This window comes from Sinocyclocheilus rhinocerous, unplaced genomic scaffold (genome assembly GCF_001515625.1).
Source record: "Sinocyclocheilus rhinocerous isolate Xijiao unplaced genomic scaffold, SAMN03320098_v1.1 scaffold253, whole genome shotgun sequence".
Lineage (NCBI taxonomy): Eukaryota > Metazoa > Chordata > Actinopteri > Cypriniformes > Cyprinidae > Sinocyclocheilus > Sinocyclocheilus rhinocerous.
In genome coordinates, this window is record NW_015627238.1 from 469,936 (window position 1) to 486,404 (window position 16,469).

Genomic DNA, 16,469 nt, shown 5'->3' on the forward strand with positions numbered 1-16,469 from the left:
TCTGTAGGTACTCGACTGGCCAGCGATGCTTATACGACCTGTGGAGAAGCTGCCTCCGCCTTACACGCTACGGCGTAATTGCAAGTGCACCAGGCCAAGGCACTGAGGGACTTGCATGAGGGTGGTCACGACCCGGAAGTTCGCAGAGAACTTGAAATAGTGTGTGTAGTGTGTATGTTTGGGCAAATAGATCCATCGTCTCTGGGTCGTGCGATGTCCACTATGGTGGTCCAGGAGCGCCATTTCTGGCTGTGACTGGTGACATGCGCGAGACGGCAAGACACGATTCTTGAACGCCCCCGTGTCCCAGGCCGGCCTTTTCGGCGACACGGTGGAGCACTTGCTCCTTCAGGGAACGAGGGTTACATACGTAACCGAGACGTTATCTATCTACTTCTCACTGCTCTTTCTCTACCCTGGGCTAGTAATTAATCCTGGGTAGTCATGTTTCAAAATTTCACACTGTACATTTGTAAACACTGTTATTTGTATATTAACACTCTTATTTGCATATATGTTGCATATATTTATGAGGTCAACAACATTGACTGGACGAAAAATGTTGCAATCCAGTTTGGCGGTTTTAAGCCTCCTGAAATGCATCAAAGCAGATGCTGAAAATTAAACAGCAAAAAGACAGATGCTGAAATTAAACAGCATTTCTGTGGCTCTACAAAGCGCGTTAATACTTAATGAGATGTTTGTTTAGTTGGTAATGCTTTATAAGAAGGTTCAATTCATTAACACTAATTAATGTATTTGATATCATGAACTAAAATACTTTTTTTCACAGCATTTATTAATCTAGATTAATGTTAATTTGTAAATATAAGTGCCATTTTTCATTAATTCATGTTTATTCGCAACACACTAATAAATTATAATTTAGACAAGAAATGGTTAGAGAGTCGGACTTGTAACCCAAAGGTCACAGATTCGAGTCTTGTTACCGGCAGGGATTGTAGGTGGGGGGAGTGAATGACCAGTGCTCTCTTCCACCCTCAATACCACGACTGAGGTGAAACCCTTGAGCAAGGCACTGACTGAACCCCCAACTGCTCCCTGGGCACTGCAGCAAAAATGTGTGTTCACGGTGTGTGTGTGTGTGTGTGTTTGTTCACTAGTCACTGCTGTGTGTGTGCATTTGGATGGGTTAAATGCAGAGCACACATTCCAAGTATCACCATACTTGGCCACACGTCCTTTCCTTTCCTTTCCTTTCCTTAATATGTAAAAATTATAAATAATGGTAATGCTACCATTTAAAAGTTTGGAGACTGTAAGATTTGTATGTTTTTTTTTAAGTCTCTAATTCTCATCAAGACTGCATTTATTTGATCAAAAATATAGTACAACAGATAAAACAGTTAAATGTTGAATTATTATTACAATTTTAAATTTAATTACAATTTGACATTTTCTATTTTAATATATCTTAAAATTTATTTCTGTGACGCAAAGCAGAATTTCAGCAGACATTACTCCATTCTTCAGTGTATTTATAAGCATTTATTTGAAATATAACATTATAAATGTCTTTACTGTCACTTATTAATCAATTTAATGTATCCTTGTCAAAAATTAATAAATGCTGCAAAAGTAAGGTTCGTTTTTAGCTATTGTGAAAAACATGATGATTTGAACAGAAACCCCTGCTAAAAAGTTCTGAGTTCTGAATATAAACTAACTTTGATTGCTTCCTAACTATCTTACCTAGCAAGTCTTGTTTTCAGCTTTACTGTAATTTTTGGTGCTCCAACTAGACAAGCACCAAACTGACAAGAAGCATCACGGAAATCCATGCAGATGGTATTTTCAGCAGTGACATGGCTGAGGCATCTGACCTAACACAAAAACACATTTTCTCATATCTGCTTTCTGCTACAACACCTCCATCTTCCTGTGACCACCCAAACACTAACAGACCCATCCACAAACACTCACTGGATCTCCATGTGACAGAATTTTAATGCCATACATACACTATTTGATGGGACACCTAAATCGAGCTTTTCAGATGTCACACTGCATTCCAGAGAAAGTGGCAAAAAAAGCGGAGTGGTTGCGAGTTTGCTTGAATGAGTGTCATCTTTGTTTTCATGCGTTCTGCAATGGAAACAAAGTGCTGACACTGTGTGAAAGCTTTAATCCAATAAAGACACAAGCACTTGCTTTATATGGCACATCCCTGTCCAATTCTTGCCATTTGATGTCCGCATAGTCCTAGCACTTGAGCTCTTCACAAGGGAAACGGAGGATGATTAAAAGTCTAGGCTAAAAGCACATGTTGTAAAAGAAGGCCTCTGTCATCCACTAGTGTCACTGTGGCCTGTAAGATAACCTTCCTCTGTTGAGAACGAACACAATACAGACACCGCCAATGATCACAAGCGCTTCAATAACATCACTGAGTGTACATTTTAAATAGAGTTTTTAAATAGAATTTTTGGCATTTTTTCGCCATTTCCTTCTTGCTATTTGGATTTTCAAACTGCTCATAAAAAGATATACATTAAAAAACCCTGACTTTCTTCAGTGTATCTGTTAACAGTGTTTTAACAACTACTGAATAATGCAGTACATCATCATTTTCAAGCCCAGACATCACATCAGCTCCGAGGCACAATATAATACATTTTAAATAACCAAGGCATCATGGATCTCCTCGATCAGAGAGTCATTTTTCATCACTAGCTTTTGAGAATCAAGATTGAGTTGATGAATTTACCACAGGCCTCAGACTCAACCCATCCATCCACATAAAATATCGAGGTCCTTGGAGCTAAAAAACAAAAGGGCGGACATCACAAACCGTGGAGTTTAAGTTTTATCATTCACACAGAAGGTGTTGGAAGAATAATATATACTTGGGATCTTCTCCAGCATTCAAACTTGTGAGTTGTGAAGTGTCAAGCCTTGCAGGATTCATCTCCTACGCCGCTCTCGCCCTAACTGCGAGGTTCAATTTATCTTCACCATGAGCTGTATATGGCAGAGCGGTTTTGCATGACCACTGCCAGCTGCCTTACTCCTAGCCTGGGTTGCACTTACGCGGTCTAATTCAGCAGATCTAATTCAGAGATCATTTAAAAGCTGCAGGGCTGGAGCCCCGAGCCTCAGGCCCTGCAAAACTGGAGACCGAGCATTATAAAATCCTCCACAACATAGACGCTCCACCGTTTACTCGCGCATAGCCGGTGTGGTGCGTGCAACGGCACATGCCGCTCAATCTGTCGCTGAATCTGGTCTTTGTCTCATGCAGGTGAGTGATTTTAGTCCACTCGAGTCAGTCAGCAGAACTGCAGTACAAACTGACAATGCAAGGAAGGATGACACCAGCATCACTATCAGCTCTGGCATATCAGATATCTGAAAAGACAAAACATTGGTCTTACCTCCTAAAACTTGCTGGAGAGCTGCAGCAGGAATGATGGGAAAGAAAAAAAGAGAATAATAAATCAACAACACAGAATTCACCATTTGTCATTCAGGCTGTTGAAACTATAATGAGAAGAACTGAAGACTGTATGCATGTGTAATTGCTAGGTGAGACTATCAAAATATCAAGTTAGGTTATGGTTCGTATTTAATTAAATATATCTTGTTTGAATGTCAAATCCTGCTATTATGAACCAAATGTTAAATGGAAAACAGCTAAAATGCAAACTACTATAAATATAAATTTAATAAAAGTATGTAGGCCTACTTGTAATCCTACACTTCATAAATATTCAGGTGTGGGAGCAAAACATCATGTGGATCCAAGAAAAATCATATGCATCAGTAAGATAAGCATTCAAGGAACTCAGAGGGTGAAAGTCATTTTTACGTGGTTAAAGAGTATTACTCAAATATCTTTGAGGGCTTGTGAACTAAAATACCACCACTTGAGTATACAGTAAGTACGTACAAATGTTGTTGGCAGCAACTTTAAAAAGCTCATAATTGCGTCCTTGGGAGTCTACTGTAGATTTCAGTCTGACTAAAACATGATAAAAATGCACGCACCACTTGTTTGAGTCATAAATCAAGTCATACTCTCAAATGTTATTGTCATTACTGCAGATGACTGTTTATAGTAGAGGTCTAGATGATAAGACTCGTGGGAGCTGAGATGCATGTTGCTCGTGTTGTTTTCTGAGATACAATGATGAAATCTATAAATGGGAGTTTCTTCAAGTTAGAGAGATTTTTGTTTCCCAGGGGTTGATTTTTATTAAAACTAACAGATTACAACTTTTTTCTTTGTGCTATATGAAGGTCATATTAAACCTGTCTTGAAATGTTTAACCAACTCTGCGTCCCAAAATGCCTACTGTAAATAATTGGTTTTCTCAAGAACACAAACTATAAAAAATAGTGTCTGATTTTGATAAGAAATTAGACTCGTATCTAGTCTGTGATGTGTGAAAAAATCAAAGCTGGAAAAAAAACATGAATAGAACATTTTCAACTCTAGGACTGTGTTGAAAATCATTTTTAAAAATTGCCTGTAAATGTCTCATTATGCTAAATTATCACCAAGTCTTGTATCTCAGTCTTGTTTTAGGAACTGATTGGTCATTGGTCTTATTGATCGGAGCTTATGCACTACAGTTTTTGAGTGAAAGAAAGCATTATTTGTGGATAATTCTGGCAGTGCTCACTCCAAAACTGAAGTAACAAATGCAACAAGGTGGGAGGAAAAAAAAAGTACATGAAAATTATAAATTGGGGGGCTGTTGAGCAATCAGTAAGTTTTATTCTAATGCAATAACACTAACCAGAATTTTCGGGAAAAAGAAAATCCCCTCCAGGTCAAAATGACTGGAACACAAGATCAGGGTTAACCATGTGTCATTTCTAATCAAGCTATTGCGCAAAAAAAAAAAAATGTGGCTACATTTAAGAGCACAGATGCATAAAATGCAAGTTATGAAATAAGCCTTAGTAAGATGTTGGCCATTTGACCAAAAAAAAAAAAAAAAGTCCAAATGTCATTCACACCATTTCCTCTTTAGTATGCTATTAAATGCACAGTAAATACACAGTACATAATCTGTGATGTGTAGCAAATGACACTGGAACTTTATGACTTTAAGGGGAAAAAAATGGCAGAATTCTCCTTATGCATGCAAATCAACTGTTGAACAATTTAGCAGACAAATTTAGCAGAGAAATTAAAATTAGAAACAAATATCGCACTATTTATTTTGAGTAAATTCATCAAACCATTATCATACCATCAAGTGAAGTGACTATTACTTTTATAGCACTTATAGCAACAATATATATTGTATCAAATCCGTTTTTCAGAAAACCATGCCTTCATATACTCGTTGTGGCAAGATGTTCAACTGAAGAGAGAGAAGGAACCAGGCTTTCCTCCTCCAAGGCACACATTACAATATATGTATATTACAAAGCTAAATATTATCTACTTACATAATATACATAACACTAATCACGTGTTCATTGTTTTAATTATTCATATGAATCAATCTGGATACAGACAAAAAGTAATTTGGGACTCATTAATACCGTAATTTGAATGTGATGATGTTGAAAACACGTTCTCCAAGAGGCCAAAAAGGTCAGGTGCTACCTTAATGACATACTCGAGACCACAGGACTGACTCAGGCGAGCACAGGGCCAAGCGAGGCACGGAAAGCCTTTACTGTGAAATAATAGGAGTCAAGGGAGAACGTCAAAGGCTTGCTAGGTGGAGCTAGTGTGGGGCTGGATGGACTGGTCATGGAAGGTGAGTCAGATCACTGTTGCCACTGTGATAATGAGGAGAAAGTAGCTGTGAGAGGAGCTGTTTGCAGCTCTTAAAAGGTGGAGGGCAACAATCCTCGCTCTAAAACACTAATGAGAACACATGGCGGCTTCCACATGGCCATTGAAAACACAGACCTAACCCTACGGCCAATTAAAGAGGAATCTTTGCGAATGTTATATTGCGATCATCATTATGTGGCCATGGAGACGCCGGCGTGTAAACGAGCACCCGGGAGAGAGAGCGCTGCTCTATTATCCATTTTCCTAATCTCGGTCACTCAACGGCTACAGATTAAATCCGTTGTTTCCAAGCAGATCTTAATGGACTGCTTTATCAATGAAAAGGCGATTTGGACTATGTCTGTCAGATACCACAGGTGCGAGGTGGACGTTAGCGCACCCCACCAATGTTTGCAAAGGGAAGCTGAAAGCACAACAAAAGCCGGGACAAAAGACGACACAAATCCCTCAGCGCAAATGCTGCTCGATTGCCTGGAGAGAGACAGTAAATCTCTTAATCACACTGTGTGCTTGCTTGGCTCGGGATATCAGGCCATGCAAAACTCTCAGCCCCCCATAAATCACGAGGGCCGCTTTAACCTTTACAAGTGCTCTCCTCGGCTTCCTCAAATTGGTCACGGCAACAAAGTCCCAGAGAATTGTAATGAATCGAGCATGGCCGTGAGAGTTGACATGGTGACAGCGTCTGGAGCTTCTCAAAATGAGCATGCTAGGCTAACGCCACGCGGGTTATTAGCATGATCTCAGCCTGTCGGTCTGAAAAAGCCAGAGTGGCATGTAATCTGTCTCTATTTAGTGAAGTGATGCTAATCCCTCTCTTGATCTGAATCAGGTCCTCCAGTGTGAACTCGAACGAGGCGAGGTGTCTCCATCAACCACCACAATGGAGGAAGTGTCTGTTTACAGGTGCTAAAATATGCAATCCACAGACTTTTTGATTGTTATTGCAGTAAATCAATAATATAGGTGTCAGCCACTTAACAAAACAGCTTCTCACCTGGAGCATGGCTTCTAGCCAGCATCTTATTGGCAGCTCGTTTCATTATCTGTTTTTGCAACAGTTCGTTTGATCATCCTGCATAATTGTATGTGTGAAAGTTATGATTTTTAATCAGGCATAAAGAACACAGAGGCTGAAAATCACTTTCACAATGTCTCACTTTAACTGTACCTCAAAGCTGGAATGAGCAGACGAGTCCCCTGCCAGCTTCAAGAAACGCCTAAGGACACCTCTCTTCGGTGAGCACTTGTCTCACGATTGTTAATGCACTCTTTCCAAAAAAAAAAAAAAAAACATTATTCTTAAACTACTTTTTCACTGAATCTCAATGCAATTGCTGTTTTAGTCTCCTAGGGCACAAAAGTAAGGGTAACACTTTAGTATAGGGACCCATTCTCACTATTAACTATTAGCATGCCTATTAATAAAATACTGGCTGCTTATTAGTACTTATAAAGTACATATTCTGCATGACCATGTTCTACATCCCTAATCCTACCCCTAAACTTAACAACTACCATATTAACTATTAATAAGCAGCAAATTAGTAGCTTTTTAAAGCAAAAGTCATAGTTAATGGTTTGTTAATAGCAAGAATTGGAGCTTAAAATAAAGTATGATCAAAGTTTTTTTTTTTTTTCATTTGGCCCAGTCAGTAATTCAGATTTCGACTTGCTCTGCCAGTGTTTTCATTGGCCTCACCAAAAAAAACAAGCATTGTAAATACAGACACATAATTTGCTCAGACTTTTTGCATTTTAAAGACAAAAATAAAAAGTATTTTGTTTATTTTCTTCACACATCCCATGTGTCATGTTTCATCTTGAGCACTGACACTGATGTCTACTTGGTAAACAAGCGCACTTTTGCTAAAATTTTAGGAGTGAAAGTCTAAGTCTGGGTCAAGGTTACAAGAAAATGTATTGATTAAAGGCTTTTTTTTTAAAGCATGAAGTATGAAGGCATGATAAAATATTTACAAGAAAAATCTAACCTTCATATAACAAAAAATCTGTTATCTTAAAAAACATAAATAAAAAATATACAGTGCTTGTAATTGAAGAAACAGTCATTAATATATAATTTGATAATGTACTGATCCTAGCATTATGTTCTGATGTTCTACACCATTTAAATGATATATTTCCTTTTTTAAATCAGGAACAAATAACTGTGTGACCCTTAAGAACTAATTTAATGAGAATTAGCTAGTAAGTAGTAAGCTAAATAAGTAACAAGTAATCCTGACGTTTTGTGGATGAAAACCATGAAAACATGAACTCCAGCAATACCCTTTTATCCCTTTGCAGTCTGCCTTTATTTTCCACTATACGAATTTTGAAAATGCAAAGCCACACAGGCAAACCAGCAAATGCACTTGAGTGCACAGGGATGGGATTTGGGGTGTCTTTCCTAGGTCTAAAAGCAAATCTGACAAGCTCCAACAAGCTCCTTTTATTAAACAAAGAAAGCAAATGCAAGCAATATCCAACACGAAGATCCTTTCCCCTCTGAGAAGGAGAGCTAGCATTCATTTTGACCTTGCAAAGACCTGCCGCAAAAATCAGGTGGTGTGTTGACAGATCATGTAGACCTACCGATAACCGAGTGTTCATTGCATGAAAGAAAATAAGTGGGTGAATCATGAGGGACACGGAGTTGGAAAATTACGTTTTATATGAATTCTCATCCTCCTGTGCCGATTTTTTTTCACTGACACCAAAGATAGATATCAATATCTATATATCTATATGTAGAACTGATATTTGATCTTCCTGTAATTCAAATACATCCAACATTATTAGTAACACCAAATTCATTCTATTAACCACAGTTAATTGGCAAATCAAAAAAAAAAAGGAATACTTCACACAAAAATAAATGTTATTTACTCTTGATTCGGTCAGCAGTTTCAAGTTAACAGCTCACTGGAGGGGAAGATTATCAATAAAATACATCTTCAATTTCAGCCCGTTCCTCACAGGAAGCTATTATAAGGTTTCAAAAGACAGGGACTGTTGTATTGCAAACGGCCATCAAGCAAAATTAACAAGGTAGCTGAAAAGACCCCATGTCCTGTTTTAATTACTTGCTGAATTGCTGCCTAGTGTGTAAACCATTATTTGGCTTCTTGTGCCCTCTGCCAAGTGTGGTAAACTATGGTGCTGATTACCGCACAACCGGCTACTGGCAAAAACACACAAGCCCTGAGCCGGGTGAATGTAGCTAACCTCACACGCTTGCGTTTTGGCCCCAAAAGAAATACAAAACTGCACAATGGCAGCAGATGCCTGTCTGAAAGCGAAATACAGACATGCTTGCATCCTTGGCACACACAGCTCGATGTTGAGGGCGACCCAGACTAATTTGTGTTGATAAATAAGACAGACTCTCTGTCTACATTATTTAAAACTGGGGAGCCGATGGCCTTGTTTTCACAGTGAAAGCTTGTTCCTTGTACACTTAAAGAACAGCCTCTGCGAATCGAGTCTCTCATACAGACTAAAAAGACCACAGAAGGGATGGAGTCCAACGCTACTGTACATGAAAAGGTTTTTTGTTTGATGCAAACTAGACCTCTTCGGTGCTGTGCTCTTGCTTTTATAGAAATAATCAGTAGACTGTACGGGTGGGCGGTTTGACCAAAACCTTATATCACTGTATGAGTAATTGTATATCATGGTAACCGTATATATAATGATAGAGTTATTTCTGCAATATTGAAACCACTGTAGCTCAAACAGTATGGCACTAGTATTGCCAAGGTCATGGGTTTGATTCCCAGGGAAGCCATTAACATTCATATAAATGCATCATTCATTCATTCATTCATTCATTAACCGACAAAAGGTAAACCTGAATACAATTTAAATCGCTTTAAATAAGCGTGTCTAATGTAAAATAAATTTTAAAAATCATAGAAATTAAATCATGCCTATAATGAAATGTAGGGTGAATTAATTAATTAATATAATGCAAGTTATTAATAAATACAAGTTATTATAGATGCTATAAAGATTAATATTTGGTTAGAATTAATAAAACAAACAAATTAAGTTATTTAAAAATAAAAATATTATAAACAATGAATCAGTGAATCAAAGAAATAATAAGTTATTTTCATATACTATAAAATACAATTGCACATTTTGGTTTGCTTTATTCAAGTGATTGGACAAATTAATGAATAAATGAATACAAATTATTATATAAAATACAATACAAAATAAATGGGGTTGATTTTAATATAACAATAACAACTACAGCTCGATATACTGACTGAATGTTCTTTTTTTTAAATATATGTTTCTGGATAGATGGGAAAAAAATTTATTTAAAAAAAATTCAAAAGAAAAGAAAAGAACACTGGAAGCACCCATCTGTGACAGTTTGCAGAGTATATTATTTTTGCTTGCTATAGTTTTTTTGCTTGGTGTCAGATTCTTCAAACCACAACAAGGATATACCGCAGTATAAATGCTACAGCAGATCTCCTCCAGGGCTGGAGGATCTCCTCCAGCCCTGCAAGACTGTGGTACTGTACTACAAATAAAAGTAAAAGCCTGCTTTCGTCATCTCCAGGCATATGAAAGCATCCCGTTAATGAGGAACACTTGTGTCTGTGTGCAGTTCTGCTTATGTGCCTTTTAAAATGGTAACCGTATTGATTTTAAGAGCTCCCAGCAGGCCCGTGTTAATGCTGTATATATATACGGCACAGAAGCGGTGGCGATAATACAGCGTCTGACCAGCACTGCAGTTTCTGCACCGCTCATGCAACTGGGTTGAGATCTCATTAGCATGCCTGATGCAGATGCAAGAGAAAAGATGCACACTGCTGATATATCGCTTTGGCCTAGATTTCCATTGTGGCGAGGGCAGTCTTAATTGATACTGACGGCCCTCTTTGCTTTGAGGGTAAAAGCCTGCAAAATTTCACCTGGGAGGTTTGACAAGGGCACGGCGATGGAGACCACTTCCCACTCACAGATCTGGGAATATTGTTAAATATGAAAAGACACGCGTGTAATTAACCGCCACCGTTTGATGAGTCTCTGCTAATTCTTCAGAGGATTTGTTATATCAATACTTAACTAGAAAAAATAATTACACCGTGACTCTTGATTATCTATGCATTTTTTTAAATACTCAAATACTCCTCTGTTGTTGGATAAATCAGTCTTCCGATGGATAATCCCTGGAGTAAAAGCAAGGATTTAAGGCGTACGAAAACCAATTGTTTCTTTTAATATTGTCCTTTACCAGTGTCAAATCCAATTTGCTCTATCAACTTTCAGGAGGATTTATTTTTCTGTTCTTAACATCTCCCCGTCCCACATATCTCTCTTCTTTTGAAGCGCCGGAATATTTCATCTTAATTCGAAACGTACTTGCTGGACTCCGTCACGCTGGCGTTCTCTCGGTACAGAGCAAAGCGCCGCTTCCTGCCGACTCCACAGTGGGTAACCTGAGACTGCATTACGTGAAAAGCCAAGCGTGAGCTGCCACGGTCTCTGTCCTCGCTGCCTGTTCAATTAGAAGGAGAAACGGACCAAATATATTTCTGTATGAAGTCATGCAGGTTTGGCCTCGGGTTTAACACCGTACCGCCATATGACAGACTGTGACTTCTCCAAAGGGCTGAGACATTGCTGAGTGGCCCTAATTAGTCTACATATGTCACCTAGAACAGTTTCTATGGCAAATTGCTCTCCCATGCTCCAACACATGTCTATGTTTTCGTCAAATTAGTACGGGAATATGCTACACATGCATACAGATCGTACACAGCTAAAATTACTAATGCAAACACATAGTTCTGATCATTTTCTGGCGAAATACATCAGTCCGAAAGGCTCGGATATGATTTACTGGTGCTTTGTATTGGATTTCACATAATAATACAGATATAAAATGAAAGATGTCTCACGGTGATAATGCTGGCATGATTTAGTGGATTATTACTTTGGTAGGTAGCATGATTTTCATTTATATTTCTGGATTTTCTCTATTTATAATAACTAGATTTTCCCCCATTTTGTTTAGCTACATTTTCAGTATTAAAAAGGCTAAAAGAAACCATTTGATATGAATGAAGCTGACATCAGGATACAAATAATGTGCTATGCTTATCTTTCCGTCGCATATGTTTGAGATGCTTTTTTTTTTTTTGCATATCAATCCTTTATTTACAGTTAAAATAAACAGTTTTTTCTAAACAGCTGTAAACATGCAAACCCTCTGAACCTGATCTAATGAGATCTACATCCAAAGATATCTCATTAGCTATAAATTCTCAAGGCATTTTAAAAGGCTAATGTGCTGTTATACCAGACCATCTGAAACACACCACTGTAAAAGTGGTGTTTCAGTGCTTCATTAAAGTCGGCATGAAACGAAAATTCAGCCTGTTATAGAACCCATTCCTTTTTTTATTTTTTATTTTTTTGACCTCATCATTTTAAAATACCTTTTTTCACCTACCCCCATTTTTAGTGCTACACCCACATCTAAATCAATCAACAAACGATGCATAGAAGCAAGTCTGTTCCTGTTACACCTGAATGCATGTCACAATATGGAAGAAAAGATCTGCCGCAATTTACGTTTTATCACAACTTCAAAGGAATGGTTCACCTACTTTTTTTTACTCATCATCAAGTCATTCCAAACATGTATGACTTTCTCTTCTAAAGAATGCAAAAGGTGATTTTTTTAAGAACATCCTGGCCACTCTTCTTAACATAATGAAAGTTAACGAGACCTGAGTTTGTCAAGTAGCAAAATGGTAAAAAAAAATTTTTTAAAAACACCACAAATGCTTCTCAGATGTGGTCCATCTGACTTGCATGCTATATTCATAGACTTCTAAAGTCATATAATAGCTTTGTGTGCAGAACACACAATTTAACTCCTTGAAAATTGACATCTGCCCTACACTTCAACTCACTGGTTCACTGATCAGGTCACAGTGGATATCAGTTCACTGGAGAGGAAGATTATCACTGAATATAGCTTAGTCTTAATTTCAGTCTGTTCCTCACACAAAGCTCCCATATGCCTTCAGAAGACTTGAAACATAGTACACAATTCATATGAACCACTTTTAAGCTGCTTTTGCACCCTTTTCAAATCTTCAAAATCCCATTCATTGTAATTGAATAGAAAAGAGTGACCAGAATATTTTTCGAAATCCTGAGTTTGTCAAGTAGCAAAATGGTAAAAAAAAAATTAAAAAAACACCACAAATGCTTCTCAGATGTGGTCCATCTGACTTGCATGCTATATTCATAGACTTCTAAAGTCATATAATAGCTTTGTGTGCAGAACACACAATTTAACTCCTTGAAAATTGACATCTGCCCTAAACTTCAACTCACTGGTTCACTGATCAGGTCACAGTGGATATCAGTTCACTGGAGAGGAAGATTATCACTGAATATAGCTTAGTCTTAATTTCAGTCTGTTCCTCACACAAAGCTCCCATATGCCTTCAGAAGACTTGAAACATAGTACACAATTCATATGAACCACTTTTAAGCTGCTTTTGCACCCTTTTCAAATCTTCAAAATCCCATTCATTGTAATTGAATAGAAAAGAGTGACCAGAATATTTTTCGAAATGTCTCCTTTTGTGTTCCACAAAAAAACGAAAATCACCCTCATTTTGTTCCAAACCCATGTGATGGCAGAATTTCCATGTTTGGCTGAGCTATTCCTTGAAATCACCCAACTTTCCTAAAAAGTTCATAAAAGTGCTGCAGTTACACTATAGATATTGCAAACATTTTTGCAGTCAAACTGCAGTTTAAGAGCAGAGGAAGAAGATAAGACAAACACTCAACCAAACGATTAGAAAACAGGCAGACCAGATCAGATAATGGTTAATAATTTCCAACTTCTGAGCCCTTGAGTTCCATAAAAGCAAACATTTTACCTTGACAGCTAAGCGCGTTATCCAGTAAGGAATTGTGATAAGAACATCTTCAAGTTATGTAAGGCCTTGAAGCACATCACCTTGCTTACCTTCAGTGCAGTATTTCCCTTTGTAGCCAGTATTAGAGCAATCGCACAGCACCTCGCTGTCATGAATGGAGCAGCGTCCTCCGTTGCTGCAGGGGTTTTGTTTAGTACACAGGTATTCCAGATCGTTCTTCACGCTCTGACTGTCCAGGAGAGCAGGAGGAGTCTCTCCTAACTTCAAGTTGGCGATCAGGCCTCGGAAAGGCGGCTCGTACTTGACCGTGCTGGACGTGAGGGCAGAGAGACGCACATCTGGTGGGATCCCACCCACGTACAAGTCGCTAGCCACCATCATTTCCCTTCGCTTGGACTTCACCTCCACCACTTTGCTCTCCCCGTCCATTGCCAGCATGGTCTCACGGTAATTCCTCGTGAGCAGCACGCGATGCCAGCGTTCGTCGTTGACGTGTGTCTCCATGTGCAACGAGGCTGGCTCGCCGCAGTGGATGGCGAAGCGCAACTGCAGACGGCCGTCGTTGATCAAGAGCTCCAGGAAGTCGCAGTTGCCGCCATCGTCCAGGTACAGCACCACAGCTTTGCTGATGTTCGTCTTCATGGTGAAGCTCAGCTCTCCGGTGGCTCCCGCCTCCCAGGGTCCATAGCGAACCCACTGACCGGGCAGACCGTCGAACTCCAGAGCCGTGGTGACTGCAATGGCCACCATGAGCCCCAACCAAACGGAGGCCCGCGAGAACTTTGCGCTGCACCTCCACTTCCGTGTCATCATCTTCCAAGCGTGCTCCTAATCCTCCTTTTCTAATGTTCCGTTTCTCTTAATCCACTGCAGAGGAGAGATTTATTCCCAGTCTAGCGTATTAATTTATCTGGCCTTTCCAAAATAGCGCTGCAGAAATAGCAAGGTCCCAGTTTTCTAAAAACCCCCTAATATTTTAGAGTTTCTTTTCACTTGATTCTCCATCTTGATTCTCTTCCGAGTAACTCCATTGAGGAACACTTCTGAAAGGCCGTGTATAAAAAAAAAAAAACTCACACGGTACTTAGTGCTTTGAAATCTAAAACTGCCCTAAAAATCTAGTTGACTCAACATGTTAAAAGACCGATTTATGCATCTCACCCTCTGGTGAAAGTAGGATTACTGCTGCGGTTGTATTTTTCGTTTTGTAGGTAGTAGGTCAAATACATGATTTCTTTCCCCAGAAATCCTCAGCTTCCTTTAGAGAAGTGCATCTGCATTCACCACCAGAAATCCTCTGACCAGGCCTCTGAAAGTTTAAAAATAAAACAGACAGTATGTTAATTTATGACCAAACTCACATGCACTCCTAAATTTAGTCTGTGACTCACATCAAAGTACAATCATTTCTGGCCTTTAGTTGTGAATTTCTATTAGGGGGCCAGTTTGATCACAAAATCAAGACCTGGCAGTGTGATTCCCTCGGCTGAGAATCTTTGAGCATAATGAAATCAATCTTTAATGCACTTTGCAGTGTAACAGACTGGGCTAGTTGACAGATCCCCTCATTCGCTTTGCAAATTTGCCGATCAGTTCACAGATGAATATTCACAAACCAGCTCGCAGCTAGTGTTTTAAACAGCTCTGAGCCCCCTGAAGCCCTCTCAGTCAATCAACACCTCTCTCTTTTACCCATATAGTGGCTGAGCATAGTAGTGCACTAGTGACAGCGTCTGACAGCAGAGGATGACAGATAATAAGACCGAATGTGAGCGTAGTACGGGCATCAGGTGAGGAGTGTAAATGATGCATGTTTATTAATGAGGAGTATGCAGCGGCATGATCACACCACACTCCTTTTATTTGTGTGTGCTGTATGTGTGCCGAATTCATTAAAGGGAATATGCAAATCTGTGATCTGTGCTCAATGCTTACAGCAAATCAACAGTAACGTCTGATATTGCGGGTCAGTTTTGAGTGCTAGGCTGTAGAGTTTGCAGCAGAATACTGCAATATACGGCACACTGTAGGAATTACACAGCATATAACCAGTCACATATCAAGAGTCTGGAGATACTCTATGGCCGACAATAATGCTCATGTCCATAACTGAATCATCATTTTATGAATTACTACTTGATCAACAGAAAACACAAAATAGCTATTTAAAGGGGTCATATGATGCGATTTCATTTTTTCCTTTCTCTTTGGAGTGTTACAAGCTCTTGGTGCATAAAGAAGATCTGTAAAGTTGCAAAGACTAAAGTCTCAAATCCAAAGAGATATTCTTTATAAAAGTTAAGAGTTAATAATGTGTTTTTTTAACTTTAAACCGCATAAACACATTTCATTACACCAAATACACAAAATAATGTTCTTTTTAGCAGCATCATATGACCCCTTTAAAAAAAAAAGTTTAATACTTGGTTTCCATGGAATAGTTTGATGTAAACTGACGCAAGTATTTCACAAAGTTTCGTGAATATAGTATACATTTATAAATAAACTCCAACAATCAATCAGTAAATCAATTAATCAATCAGTCAATCAATGTTAGTGGTTATTTAAATAAATAAATAAATAAAGGCTGTCAAATTGATTAATCGTGATTAATTGCATCCAAAATAAAAGTTTGTGTTTACATAATACATGTGTGTGTACTGTGTATATTTATATATACATAAACATACACACACACACGCACACGTACACACACACACACTCACACGCACACACACACACGCACACAC

General features: G+C 38.6%; 1 protein-coding gene across 1 annotated transcript in view; it reads right to left on the reverse strand.

The window, feature by feature from the left end:
• Positions 1-16,469, reverse strand: part of nrxn2a (neurexin 2a) — a 431,782-nt gene that overhangs the window by 347,991 nt on the left and 67,322 nt on the right. Inside the window, exons 2-4 of the mRNA XM_016532627.1 lie at positions 14,881-15,028; positions 13,809-14,762; positions 3,396-3,416 (exon numbers count right to left, since the gene is read on the reverse strand). Coding sequence (XP_016388113.1) covers positions 3,396-3,416; positions 13,809-14,532 — 745 coding nt within the window. The 5' untranslated portion in view covers positions 14,533-14,762; positions 14,881-15,028. The remainder of the gene's footprint in view (positions 1-3,395; positions 3,417-13,808; positions 14,763-14,880; positions 15,029-16,469) is intronic.